Source organism: Geotrypetes seraphini, chromosome 12, assembly GCF_902459505.1.
Source record: "Geotrypetes seraphini chromosome 12, aGeoSer1.1, whole genome shotgun sequence".
Taxonomy (NCBI): domain Eukaryota; kingdom Metazoa; phylum Chordata; class Amphibia; order Gymnophiona; family Dermophiidae; genus Geotrypetes; species Geotrypetes seraphini.
The window spans coordinates 81,732,382-81,747,137 of record NC_047095.1 but is presented as its reverse complement, the minus strand read 5'-3'; the positions used below and the strand labels follow the sequence as shown (position 1 = coordinate 81,747,137).

General features: G+C 42.8%; 1 protein-coding gene across 2 annotated transcripts in view; it reads left to right on the top strand.

Moving 5' to 3' along the window:
- RGS8 (regulator of G protein signaling 8) overlaps positions 1-14,756 on the top strand; it is a 100,272-nt gene that overhangs the window by 34,122 nt on the left and 51,394 nt on the right. For both annotated transcript variants that reach the window (XM_033916760.1, XM_033916761.1), the window contains exons 2-3: positions 6,578-6,679; positions 13,946-14,010. In XM_033916760.1, the coding sequence (XP_033772651.1) occupies positions 6,578-6,679; positions 13,946-14,010 (167 nt within the window). The remainder of the gene's footprint in view (positions 1-6,577; positions 6,680-13,945; positions 14,011-14,756) is intronic.

The window sequence follows — 14,756 nt, the reverse complement described above, 5'->3', positions numbered from 1 at the left end:
GGACGTTTTTCTCTTTTGATTATGAGCCCCATAGGCAATATTTTTTTAATTCTAATTTTTAATTTAATTTACTCACTGAATACTTGTTGGGATGTACATATCTAGTCTCTATCTCTATCTTTCCTATCTGAATATGTTTAATGGATTTTATTTTTATTATTTGAATTATTATATCTTTATTATTTAATAATTGTTTTCTCAGGTACTTTAGCTAGATTGTGAGCCTTCGGATAGTTAGGGAACTTCCAAGTACCTAATTTTTATTTTTATTTTATTGTAACCCGTTCTGAGCTTCTGGGGAGGATGGGCTATAAAAATGAACAAATAAATATGAAAATAGATTCTATTGTTAGTTCACAAAATGGTGATATTGTGATGTTTAGGTTTATTTAATTTGATTAACCACATTTTGATAGCAAATTAACAGGGCAGAGTACCAAATCAATTTAGAAAACAACAAAAGACTAACATCAATGGACAAAAAACAAATTCTAGTAAAAGTGAAGGGAAGGGACAAACCATAGGCAGTGGAACACTGCTTTGTATGGGGGGGCCCAGGACCTCAGCTCCCGAGCCCCCACCCACCTCCTCCTGGCGCTTTAGTTTTAAATCTTCAGCAGCCGCCATGCAGCATCCACAAACAGGCCTCGCCTGGAAGTAGAGTGAAGGGTTCCGGGGCAGGTCTGCTGATTGATGCTGCGTGGCGGCTGCGCGGTGACTGCTCGATGATTTAAGCAAACACCGGGAGAAGGGTGGGCAGGAGGGCCAAAACCACAATAACCGAGAATTTTGGGGGAGGCCATGACCCCTTTGGCCTTCCCCGTTCCAACACCTATGGGACAAACAGACCTACTCCAGAGAGACAAAAGACTAGGCCAAACCATGACTAGCCCTGGTTATCGAGAACCTGAAAAGGTGCGTAGTCAATGTTAATGGCCTGGGCAGAGTACCAGATTTTAAGTCCAGCTTTGTGAACTTGAGGTAAAATGTTATGTTCTCAAGCAAATAGGGAGCACATTCCACAGAAACAGGCCAAATATGTCAGAAAAGAACATTTTGGGGAGGTGCTTTTGTGGGATATTTTAGCAAAGTTTCTTGTTGCATTTAGTTTTGAAAGCAAATAAAAAAGAAAAATGAACAAAAGATTATGTTCACTCTTAAGATAAGCTAACCCCAGTTCATGCCCTAAGCCTATACTATCTATTCATTGTCAGTACCACTGTTCCCCTCTAAGCCAGGAGGGAGTCCTCCAACTGCATTGCTGCCAGGGGGGGTGGAATTTCAATATTGTGTTTTCAATCATTAAGGACAGGCAGATTCCTTGTAGTCCTGCAGAACTTGCCTCACTATTGAAAATATGATAATGAAATAACACCCCCTACTGGCAGGTGAAAGACTCCTGCTTAGCTTAGAGCACTGTCTCTCAAACTGTGTGCCACAACATAATGGTGTGCCCAGAAGAGATTCCGGGTGTGCCACGAGAGATTTCAGAATTTTACTTTGTTTTTAAAAATCCCCTTCATAAGTATACACTAGAATAGATGATATGAATGTCACGTACACAAGAGTCTGTCAATGTTAAGAGAATCTGTGTGTGTAAGGATACAACTGCCCAGACAAGCATCATTCTTTGACGTGATTGGTCCATGAAAACTGACAAGTAATTTTATTTTTATTTTTTATGCAGTAGTTATCCTAACTTGAACAACAAAAAAATCAAGGCTTTATTACAATTTGGTCTTCTTATCTTTGAGAACTTGGATTTTCAGCTCTGAAATTAAATTTTTAAAAAAAGAGAACGACTGCGGATGGTGGATGATGAAATGTGTGTTTGATTGTCAACTATCAAGCCGCATTTTAAGTTAATTTGCACTCAAAAACAAGCACATCCATTGCAATGATTAGCAATTCTCTTCTATTTACTTTAGTTTCACTGTTACAAATGCCCATACATAGCTTAAAGAACTTTAAATAAAAAACCTCTCAAATTTAAATTTTGTTGGTTTTGCAATTTTATAATTTCAATTATAATGTGCCGCAAAAAACATTTGCTCGGTTTAGTGTGCCAGAGCAAAAAAATGTTTGAGACACACTGGCTTAGAGGGAACAGTGGTCAGTGGTAATATCTGGATAGTGCCCCTGAAATCATGATGGTATGGGATAGAGCATGGGTGGAGGCCAAAGTTATCTGGATAGCAGTGATCCAAATAAAGTTAGTTTCAGCTTTATCTGGGTAGTTAGACAACTAACGGCTTCAGTGTCACTGCTTTCTGGATAGATATCTCAAAGGCACTAATATCTCTGATGTAACAATAACCTCAAAGCATATAGATCTCAGACTCCGAAGAGTGGAAAAGCTCAAATAATGACCTCACCAGTGCTGCTGTTGAAATCATTCTTTTTCCGAACATAAGAACATAAGAACTGCCTTCTCCGGATCAGACCTTTGGTCCATCAAGTCCGGCGATCCGCACACGCGGAGGCCCTGCCAGGTGTACACCTGGCTTAATTTATAGTCCTAAACCTAACGTAATATAACCCTGTGGTATTAGCTATAAATATAAGCAATAGGAGTAGAATACCACTCTATCAGACCCTACACCTCAGTATACTCAAACTATTATTATCTATTTTTTATAATTTTTATAGATTTTTGTACTTATCCAACTAAATAGCCTCAGAAATGGAGCCTACGCATAACGACACAGTCATCAACTGAGGAAATCTGCGTAGTGTACATGCTCCTGCTCCAATCATTGGCCTCTAAATCTAATGTTATCAAACATCTTATATACTTGCTAAATTTACTAAAACTTAATAGAGTAACCCCACACTCCAAAGTGCTATAGACTTAATGGCATTAAATTGGGTACTCCATATCGAACTACTGTGTGTAAAGTCCACATTTGAAAAACTCGACCAAGCAACTTATCTTGTTAGTTGAGTGTTCTTCATTGTCGAAGTTTAAGCAATAAAATTCTCAAAACATTCCGTTCACCAACGCGGCCAGCGTTTCGCGGGTATATTATACAACCGCTGCGTCAGGGCCATCGGAACATTCACACACACATCCTAACTGAAAAAATAAACAAACATTAGCACAAACTCATTCAAAACCTCAAAAAATTCCTATAAAACTTTTAAATAATTCAATACTCACATACGTATACTCAGTCAACGCTTTTCAAACAGAGATAAAATGGCAGCAACACTTCTTTTATAGGCTAGAGACTTCACTGACGTACTGACGTCATGACAATACGCATTTTTTTGATCCGCAACACAAAGCTCTCAGTAAAAATGTTGCCATTCAAATGACCTATTGAGGCCCATAGGCCACAAAGTATCTAATCTATTAATCCAAATTTTATGGAAGGATTGGTTAAAAGCTGGAATTAGAATATTGGAAGACACTAGTCTTATAGCCCGTTACATTAACGGGTGCTAGAATATATGTGTGTGTGTCTGTCTTTATTTCTTTCTCTCTCTCTCCTTAGCCGCTTTCTTTCTTTCTGTCTTTCTTTTTCCTTGGCTGTCCATCACCACCCCTTGCCTGCTCCCCCTGTCCATTCTCCCTTCCTTTTACCTAAACTGTGTCCATCACCACCCCTTCACTGCTCTCCTTATGCTGCAGCAGCCCTTCTCCCTTTGTTTTACCTTCCCCCTGTCCATCAGCACCTCTTTCCTTCTCCCCCTGTCCAACATTAGGCCTCTGTTCCTTTTTCTTCACCCCCCCTGTCCATCAGCACCTCTTTCCTTCTTCCCCTGTCCAGCAGTAGGCGTCCCTTCCTTTTTCTCCCCCCCTCCTTCTTATCCCTATGATACACTTACCTTGCTCTGCCCCTGATCAGAGGTTCTCGATAACTGCCCAGTTGCACCCATTGGAAAAGTTCCCTCTGCTGCATCCGCACCCCTCCTGACGCGACTTCCGCTGTCTTTCTTTCTGTCTGTCTCTGTCCCTGGCCCCCTTTGTCTTTCTGTCTTTCTATGTATCTCCCTGCCCCTGTGTCTTTCTTCTTTTCTTTCTGTCTCCCTTCCTCCCTCTGTCTGTCTGTCCAAAGCAGCATTCCCTCCCCCTCCATTTCCCTCCCCCCACACCAGTTCCCTGCAGCAGCATTAGCATTTCCTCTACTCCCCTTTCCCTTCCCACGGTACAGACTACGAACCTGGCGATTCCAGCGTTTGCAGCAGTCTTCACACGCTGCTTCGGGTCCTTCTACTGGCCTGATTTACTCAGGCACGTCACTGATGACTTCATCAGAGACGTGGCAGAGCAAATCAGGGCAGTAGAAGGGCCCGAAGCAGCATGTGAAGACTGCTGCACCCGCTGCTTGAATCGCCAAGGTAGTCGGATCCGCGGGAAGGGTAGGGGGGTGCGGCAAAGGACTCGGGTCCCGATCCGGGGTGGAAAGTTGCTGGGCTCCTCGGTGGGGGCGCTGAGCGGCCGCGATCCCTCTCCTCCGATACACCCCCCCGCCCGGCCGCTTGCCCGCTGGCCCGCTGGAGGAACGGAGATCGGCGGCTGGCTGCGGTCCCAGCTTGTGGAGGCATCGGCGGCTGGTGACGTAAGCGCGCATGCGTACTCCTACCTAAGGTGCCCTACATCTCACGGAAAACGGACGCACGCAGATGGGAGTGCGCATGCGCGGCCTAGCATTTTATTATATTAGATATGTCTCAATAATAAATGTGCATCCTTCTTCCAGTTACAACAGACATTCGGTTTATCTGGGAAGCAAAACTTTAAATGGATACAATTAAAACAAGCTATCCAAAAAGGAATTCCTGAATGGCATTCTTTAGATGGACAGCAGAGCTTTTTATTTTTATGTTTTCAAGCAGAATTCCTTGGACATCAGGCTTCCAGATGGTACAAAGTAATAAGGCAATATGAACCTAAAATGTCCAAAACAGGCCTGCGAGATATTTGGAGATTAGAGTTACAAATTAATATTTCAGAAACTCAGTGGCCTAGGCTTTGTAATCATAGAGTGAGATGTACAGCCTCAGCTTCAATGAGGCAGACTTTATACTATTTAATGTATGGAGTATTTTGGACTCCAGTGAGATTACAAAAAACAGACTCTACACATTCTAATAGGTGCTGGCATTACCAGTTAGGAATTGGAACGTTAGATCATCTTATATTTCACTATCCTTTAATATTTGGATTCTGGAGGTCCATATAGAATAAAATGATTTTGATTCTTGAAGTCTCAATTCCATTATCATATGGAATTATAATGTCTGGTTCCTCATTTATGAAAAATAGCCCTCTAAATATCCAAAGATATACTTCTTCTCATCATGACATGTGTGGCTTTGCAAATGATTACTAGGAACTGGAAACATTGGGATAGGTTGAATATGCCATTTTGGTGGGAGACCCTATGTCTGTATTACCGATATGAGAAAATGCTTGCAGAAAAAATAAATTAATCACAAAGATTTATAAGAGTCTGGGGACCATTAGATTCTTATGTTAAACAACTTTAATAATACTGTGTACCTACCATATTATGTTGAAATCTTTTTTATTGCGAATGCCAAACAGACACCAAGGAATAGAACAAAATCAAAAGAACCAGCATCCAACAATACAACATTTGTGGTTAGGTGATAAAACAAAAAGCAGCAATCCTCCCCCCCCATCTCCCCAACCCTACTCAACCAGCAAAGACCCCAAACACAAGCTCCTTTCCCCCTAAATAAACACACAGAAGATGACCAATAGGTCGCTAAGATCCCAAAGGCCTGTACTCTTGTGGCCCTTGGTAGCTACTGTAACAAGTTCCCAAAATAAAGGAGAAAAAAAAAAACAACGGAAAAGGGTGCCTGCAGTGACCGATCCCGGTAGCTAGCACGGTGCACAGCAACAAAGCTAGGCAAGAGGGTTCAAAAGGAGACTATGTCCTCTAGGAGATAGGGAAGCCAAATAGACTCCCCAGACAAGCAAAAAAACACGTCTGCGGCGAGGGCGACCAACCGCCTCCCAGGTAGCCAAATTATGCACCAAATATTAAAGATTTCATATTCTACATACAAATCCAGAGAAAGGGGAGGAGATTGTTTTATATTGCATTCATGTATAGTACATAAGTGTTTTTCAAGAATGTTATTGATGAATAATCTGTTACACTTACTGTAAGATGCGTTTTTATAAAATTAATAAACAATTTAAATAGGCTTAATCCTGGAATAAACAGCATAAAATCTGTTTTACTACTTGGGATCTAGCTAGGTACTTGGGACCTGGGTTGTCCACCGCTGGAAATAGGATACTGGGCTTGACGGACCTTCGATCTGTCCCAGTATGGCAATTTTTATGTTTTTAAGTATATGAGCTGGATCTTTCCCAGAGCATTCCCTTCTACATTGCTTGCCAGCTTCCCCATTATCTAAATGTGTTTCTATAATGTGACAAATTGTTCTATTGTAGCCCACATCCCAGGCCAGATATACTTTTTTGTTCTCAAGTGCTGATGTAGCTTCTTTAAACTGTATGCTAGGATGATGGGACTCTGTGCAATCTTGTTCTTCACATTTGTGTTTTTTTCCCTCTTTGTGATATTAACAGAAGCAGAGGAATGAGGACTCGCCTGGGTTGCCTGTCTCACAAGACTGACTCATGCAATGACTTCACTGCCATTCTGCCTGACAAACCCAACCGGGCCTTGAAGTAAGTGCCTTTTTATTACCCATAGTAGGTCCTTTGTGTCTGTTTGTGCTTTTGAATATTACAAATTCTACATATGACTAATAAACAGGAAGGAAAGGAAATATGTGTGCATCTGTAGTAAAGTGAGAGAGCAGGCAGAATGGTAAGACCAGCCGTGTTCATCTGCATGGATACCAGTGCAAGATGACCCTAGATTATAGCTGCTCTGCCCAGTAGATTACAAAATCACCCACTATTGAGAACTGGTCGCATGGGGCTGCAGTCTGATGATACTGCGCAAATAATCTTTTCATATCACCCGGATGATCGCGGGTCTCAAGGATCTCCCGTACGAGGAAAGGCTAGATAAATTACAGCTCTACTCACTCGAGGAACGCAGAGAAAGGGGAGACATGATCGAGACGTTCAAGTATCTCACGGGCCGCATCGAAGTGGAAGAAGATATCTTCCTTCTCAAGGGTCCCACGGCAACCAGGGGGCACCCGTGGAAAATCAGGGGAGGGAAACTGCACGGTAACACCAGGAAATTCTTTTTCACTAAAAGAGTGGTTGACCGCTGGAATAGTTTTCCACTTCAGGTCACTGAGGCCAGCAGCGTGCCTGATTTTAAGGCCAAATGGGATAGACACGTGGGATCTATTCACTGAGTTAGGTGGGGGAGAGTCATTGCGGTGGGCAGACTAGATGGGCTGTGGCCCTTATCTGCCGTCTATTTCTATGTTTCTATCAAAAGCTCAGGTATTGTAACAGCATTACTGAAGCTCAGATATTGTAGCACCTTTACTGAAGCTCATGCAAACCACTCAAAATTGACTCCCTAGTCATTAGTAGTAGTATAGAAGCTTACAATTAATAATAATAAAACCCCATGCATGCATGCGCAATCCTACCTCCGTGATCTGTAGCTCCGTGGCAGAGTAGACAGAGACATGGTAGTAGCGGTGCGTGTGCGTGTGGCGGTTTTCAGTGCTTGGCTCCGCATGCGCATTAGAATAGAACTGCTGAACCGGGAGGAACCGCCAAATAAGGGAAGCATCTCAACGCAGTGGCAGCAGGAACTGCCAAGCAGGGAAGCATCTCAGGGCAGTGGCAGCAGTCCTGACCTGCAAACCCCCCATTCCTTACCCAAAGCAGCAGTGGCAGCGCTGTAAACAGGCTGTTCATGGCAAGCCCTGGCAGGGCCTTTCCTCAGCTATATCACTTCGAATAGCCTGTTTACAGCACTGCCACTGAAGAAAGAAAGAAAGACTTAGAGACAGACAGGGGACTGGGAGACAGAAAGAAAGACGGGGCAGGGAGAGAGACAGAAAGAAAGAAATTCTACACACCTATTCTAGCACCCGTTAATGTAATGGGCCTAAACATTAGTAAACAATAAAATCATGGAATCTATAACTCTTACCTCACTAGAACTACTAATGGTAGAAATAAACAGTGACTCTTCCTAACGTCCCATCTGCTGCATACTGTTCTACATCCTTCATGGAAAGTGGTTAGAAGCTGAACCACAGTTCTCAGACATCATCTCAAGATCCATGGTACAATATGACTCCACTTTCATCATAGGAGACCTCAACCTCCACCTAGACTCAAGCTCAAACTCTCCAACCCTGAAATTCCTCTACCTCTTAAATGAGCTAGACCGTAAACCCTCATTTCAACAAACCCACACATGAAAAGGATCATCAGTTAGATCTACTCACCTCCTCTATTTCAGCAAAATGCACAAGCCAGTAGCGTACCAATGGGGTGGTGGGGGGGGGGGCGGTCCTCCACCCCGGGTGCAGCCTTAGGGTGGGTGCACAGCTGGCCAGGTCCGGAAAGTTCTACCGGCCGATCAGCCTGCCTCTCCCCGACGTCAATTCTGCCATTGGAGAGGAAGTTTGGGCCAGCCAATCGCTGCCTAGCTGGGCAGAACTTCCTCTTCAACCGCAGAATTGACATCAGGGAGAGGAATGCTGGTCGGCCCGACGCAGGGAAGGAGAGCTTGGGGCAGCAGCGGCTTTGGGGCATGTTCCCCGATGGCGGTGACTTGGGGGGCTGTTCCCTGATGGCAGCGGCAATGGCTTGGGGGAGGGCAGGGAGAAAGAAAGAAAGGGGGCAGGCAGGAAGACAGAAGGAAAGAAGGGAAACAGAGAAAAAGAAAGGGGCATGAAGAGAGAAAAAAAGAAAGGGAGGCAGGGAGAAAGAAAGGGCAGGGAGAGAGGAAGAAAAAGTTGGAGGAGGGAATGAGGTCTTGAGGAGAGGAAGCATACAGGCTGAAAGAAGGGAAGAAAGATTGGATGCACAGTCAGAAGAAGAAAGTGCAACCAGAGACTCATGAAATCACCAGACAACAAAGCAAAAGCCCTGAGGCTGCCTGATGAAACCGCGGCTAAAGCTAAACTAAAGCTAGCGGATGCTGGACGGGGGGGGGAGTTAAAAGGAAGGGAGAAGAGCTTCTGCTGGACAGGTGGAGCAGGGAAGGGGTGCTGCTGGACAGGGGGGAGGTCAAAGGAAGGGAGAACATGGACAGAGGGGAGGTAAAAGGAAGGGAGAAGGGCTACTGCTGGACAGGGGGAGCAGGGAAGAGGGTAGTGCTGGACATGGGAGGTAAAAGGAAGGAAGAATAGGTGCTGCTGGATAGGGGGAGAATGGAAGGTGTACTACTGGACGGGGGTAGGTAAAAGGAAGGGAGAACATGGACAGGGGGAGGTAAAAGGAAGGGAGAAGGGTTACTGCTGGACAGGGGGAGCAGGAAAGGGGTACTGCTGGACATGGGAGGTAAAAGGAAGGGAGAAAAGGTTTCTGGACAGGAAGAGTAGGGAAGGGGTACTTATAGACAGTGAGAGGAGGCTGCTGGACCTGTCAGAAAGGGAGGGAAAGGAAAGGTGCTACACACTGGAGGTGAGGGTGAGATGGTGCATGGGGAGAGAGCACTGTCAGAAAGGGAGGGAAAGGAAAGGTGCTACACACTGGAGGTGAGGGTGAGATGGTGCATGGGGAGAGAGCATGTTGGGTTGGGGTTTGGGAAAGAGGGATGCCACTGAGGGAAGAGGCAATGACAGAGAGAGAAAGTGTGCAGGAGGCAGAAAGTGTTGGACGTGGAGATGGTGAGATGGATGGGGAGCGCAGAAAGGAGGGAAGGAGAAATGTTACACTGGGGAAGGGGGAGAGGGCAGAGAGAGAAAAGTTGGACTCATGCAGGGAGGGAGAGATAGATGTTGGTTGGGGGAGGGAAGGAGGACCAGAGGAGAAGCATGCAGGAGGCCCTGGAAACATAGTTAAAAGCACAGAAAAATAAAGTCACCAGACCACAAAGGTAAGGAAAATTATTTTATTTTCCATATAGTGATTGAAATGTGTCAGTTTTGAGAAAGGAAAGATGTGCCAGTTTTGAGAAAGGTAAAAACTCTTATTCTAGCACCTGTTAATGTAACGGGCTTAAAGACTAGTTGATTTAATAAACTTGGTTTGGTGGTTGGAAGCCATTGCGTTTGACTCATACTTTTGGTTTGCCTAGAAGTATACACCACTTAGAGTTGTCAAAGTGCCATTGATTCGAAAGCGCCTATGTGCTTTAGGTGCCTAAGTGCCTTGGTGGGAATTCAGTAAATGATGCCCAAAATTGGATGCTGGGAAGATCTGTGTTAAGTCAGTATTCTATAAAGGGTACTCCATTTAGAATGTCAATGGTAACTTTGGGGGCCAGCATTTATGCCTGCCGAAACTTGGTGTACATGATGGCACCCGAGTGTTGGCAGTTGGGTGTGCAAATCAGAGTATTCTAAAATTTTGTGCCCAACTTCTGGTAACACCACCTGATCCACCCATGCCCCTCCCATGGCCATGCACACTATAAACTTTAAGTGTGGGCTTTTTAGAACAGTGCCTATAGCAGATCGCACGCAAACCCCAAATTGGCGCCAAATAACACCAGCTATTGATTCTTGACTCTGTAATAACTAATTAATTCATGTGAATCTGCCCAAATGTGTACACCTAGCTCTGGGCAACCTATCTCGAATCCTGGGATAGCACCTAACTGCAAGGGGGCATACATGTGGGTAGAGCGTGGGCAGGCCATGGGCGTGCCTCCTCGTTTTGTGCATAATTTATAGAATACTATACTTTACAGGCGTCACTTGGCGCACTCACGCGCCCCAGCTCATACTGGCCATTGACATGGCATAAGAGGGTGACCTAAACATGGGCACGCCATAGCTGACATGCGTTAGTATTCTAGAACAGAATCATGGTGCTAAGATACCTGTTATAGAATTGGCATTGGGGCACCAAACCTGAAGCATGGATTTATAGAATTGCCCCGAATGTCAGCACAATAGAAATGAAACACTTTAATAGGGAGCAAATGAGAACTTTCAGATAGCACAGACATGTTACTCATAATGCAAAACAATGCTGTGAGGTGGTCTGCGTCACCAGGACGGTCCTACCAATCACAGAAATGGACCTAGGTACCACAAAGATCGGGTAGTGCTGAAAACAAAATGTGGAACCAGATCCTGGACTTCCAAGAGTATAAAATTGTAAAGGTCTGGTTATTATTCATGCAGTGCATTTACGTTGTTTGAGTGTGACTTTTAGCACATTGTGATATTTTAGATTTGTTTTTTGCACCAATAAACTTTACAGTTTTATACTCTTGGGAGTCCAGGATCTGGTTCCACATCATGTTCCTCATAATGCCAGCATATTACAATGACTTCAAGAAATTGAACCCAATAAGAAATGAGTCACAAATATTACCCATCTGGGTTTATTACGTGTCAACTCTGAGTTAGGGGTTTTGGTTCCCCACGTAAGAGTTGTGATAACCGAGGACTCTCTGCACACCAATTATATTCTGCATTTCATCATATCGCTTGAGTGTTTCTTTGCTCTGCTGCCCCCCTTTATTTCTCATACATGGAACGCGCTTCCAGAGGCTGTTGTAGACAAGAAAACATTAAATGGTTTCAAAGAAGGTTTGGATAGATTCCTAGAAGAAAAAGGGATTGGGGGGTATAGATAGGTATAGACCATTGCTCAGGCAATGGGCCTGATGGGCCGCCGCGGGTGCGGACCGCTGAGCAGGATGGACCTATGGTCTGCCTCAGCGGAGGCAACTTCTTATGTTCTTATGTTCTTATATATTTTGAGAGAATTTTTTGGTATTTCAATTGAGTATATTACAACGAGCATCTTTTTTTTTTTTTAAACAAACACAAAAGGGCTCCTTTTACAAAGGTGCGCTAGCAGTTTTAGTGCATGCTAGCCGCTACCGCCTCCTTTTAAGCAGGCGGTAGTTTTTCTGCTAGAGTGCGCTAATCGTGTGCGTGCGCTAAAAATGCTAGCGCGCCTTCGTAAAAGGAGCCCAAAGTGCAATAGAATATACAAACATTTGGTACAATGAGACAGCACTTATATCTATAAAATAACAACATAAGTACTTTTCTACCCCCCTTCCCACCCTCCCCAGATGTGTGCGAAACTCCTTTACAAATTAAAGGCTTACACTATTGATTGGTTTTTACAAAATTCGTTAATCGGCCTCAAGTCTCAGCAAATTTTTTATAATATCCCATTTGTTCCAAATTCATACGCTCATAATGATAAAATAGGCACAGGGTTTCCCACCCAAAAATATAATTCAGTCTATCCCAGTTTTTCCAATTTTTTGTAATCAACTGTATAGCAATCCCCATCATAACAAGAAGTAATCTGTTCTTGCTTGCGTTAACTGGACTTTTGTGTTGTAATATAGTTCCAAACAAAACAATGTCATATGATAATGGGATAGAAGTTTCCAATATCCTATTGATTGTACCCCAAATAGACTTCCAAAAATTGAGTATTAAGGGACAATAATAGAACAGTCAAGATGACATCAAGATGACAATGCCAGCATCTATTAGATTTTGAACTAACTTTTGCAAATGAACATGGGTCCAAAAAATTCTATGTAACAGAAAAAAACAATGGCTTCTTTTACAAAACCGCGCTAGCAGCTACTCTGTGCTAACGGTCCTGAAGCTTTAAAGGGCTTCGGGGCTGTTGCCACGTGGCTTTGTAAAAGAGGCCACAAGTTTACAATGAGCATCTTAATAGGCAGTAGAGGGGGAAAATGCAGTTGAAACACGTAGACTGTTGGGTAGGACACGTGGACAAGATGGGTAGGACAAGGTCATTAGGATAAATAGATGGGTGGCTAAACCGAAGGCAAGCCCTTTTTTGGCTCTGTGGGATATGAATGTTTTAATTAAATAAATAATTGTGAGCCCACTGGGACAGATAAGGGCAATGCCTGAATACCTAACTGTAAACCGCTTAGATAATTTTGATAGGTGGTATATAAATTCCTATAATAAATAAATAAGCAGTTGTAAATTTAAAGGAAAAAAAATAAAATAAAATGTCATCTAAGTTTGATTGTGAGGGGGAGGGGAGAGTAAATTTATTGTTACATATTGTATAAGGTATTGATTATATGATAAGAAAGGGTGGGAGATAAGAGCATATTATTTGTACCATTGATGATTATTAAGTGTAATATTTATTGTTAATTTGTTTGGATATATTGTTACACTTATTGTAAATTTGAAAATGAATAAAGAATTAAAAAAAAAAAAAAAAAAGCAGTTAATTAAGATATGAGAAATTAGACGCTGCACATTTTTAGACTACTTGTATGAGTGTCTTGTTATACAACAAGAACAAGTTATTATTTCTATAGCGCTACCAGATGAACATAAGAACATAAGAATTGCCGCTGCTGGGTCAGACCAGTGGTCCATCATGCCCAGCAGTCTGCTCCTGCGGCGGCCCTTAGGTCAAAGATCAGTGCTCTAACTGAGTCTAGCCTTACCTGCGTATGTTCTGGTTCAGCAGGAACTTATCTAACTTTGTCTTGAATCCCTGGAGGGTATTTTCCCCTATAACAGCCTCCGGAAGAGCGTTCCAGCTTTCTACCACTCTCTGGGTGAAGAACTTCCTTACGTTTGTATGGAATCTATCCCCTTTTAACTTTGGAGAGTGCTCTCTCGTTCTCTCTACCTTGGAGAGGGTGAACAACCTGTCTTTATCTACTAAGTCTATTCCCTTCAGTATTTTGACTGCTTCAATCATGTCCCCTCTCAGTCTCCTCTTTTCAAGGGAGAAGAGGCCCAGTTTCTCTAATCTCTCACTGTACATGCAAGAGATGGTCCCTTCTCAGAAGAGCTTACAATCCAATTATAACACAACTGAATGAAGCATATCTCTGGATTTCTCCTTTTTCTATTCCAGGAGGTTATCCACCGAAGAAGCTGCAAAGTGGGCGCATTCATTTGACCTGCTTCTTTCTAATAAATGTAAGTTGAAAGAGATCCACATATGTGCAGATTTCAGCTGCAAAACACTGTAAGATGTGGCTTTTTCATTCAGCCCTCAGGTGTATTCTGTAACGTTGTTGATTTGATTGCTTGGTGTATTGTGCTGTTTTGTTTTGATTTTTGCCTTCCTTGTATTTTGTTGGAAATAAAATTTTCAGTACTGTGATCTGCTTTGTAGCCATCTAAAAGAGGTAGACAATAAACTGAACAAATCACATGCATAAATAAATAACTTATATTAGATTGATTTTAATTCAGATTGAGGCAGGACTAGGAGATAATTCTGGGGCAACAGTATACACAGTGCCCCAGCTAATTAAAAATGTTGGATTTAGTAGCTGTTGTACTGACTGAGGGGCTGATATATTAAACTGTGCTTTAGCATGGTGCTTTACCTTGGATTTTCCTGTAATAATCTTACTTCCAATGTAATAAGGGTTATAACATGGAACAATCTGTGGTAAAAACCACTGCACAAAAGGGCAGTGTGGTAGACACACAAAATGTATATAAATCCACTAAAGTGGGAATTATTCCTGATATAAAAAGTTAATATTTAGTGTGCTTTTAAAAACTTTCCCTTTAGACTGAGGCCAGGATTCTAAAAAAAAAAAAAAAAAAAACACGTTACAAAGCAATGGTCTGCTAACGCAGCCGTTTTGATAACGAATTGAAAAAAGTGAGTCATTTTCAAATAATCACACATGCATATAAGGTCACCAGAT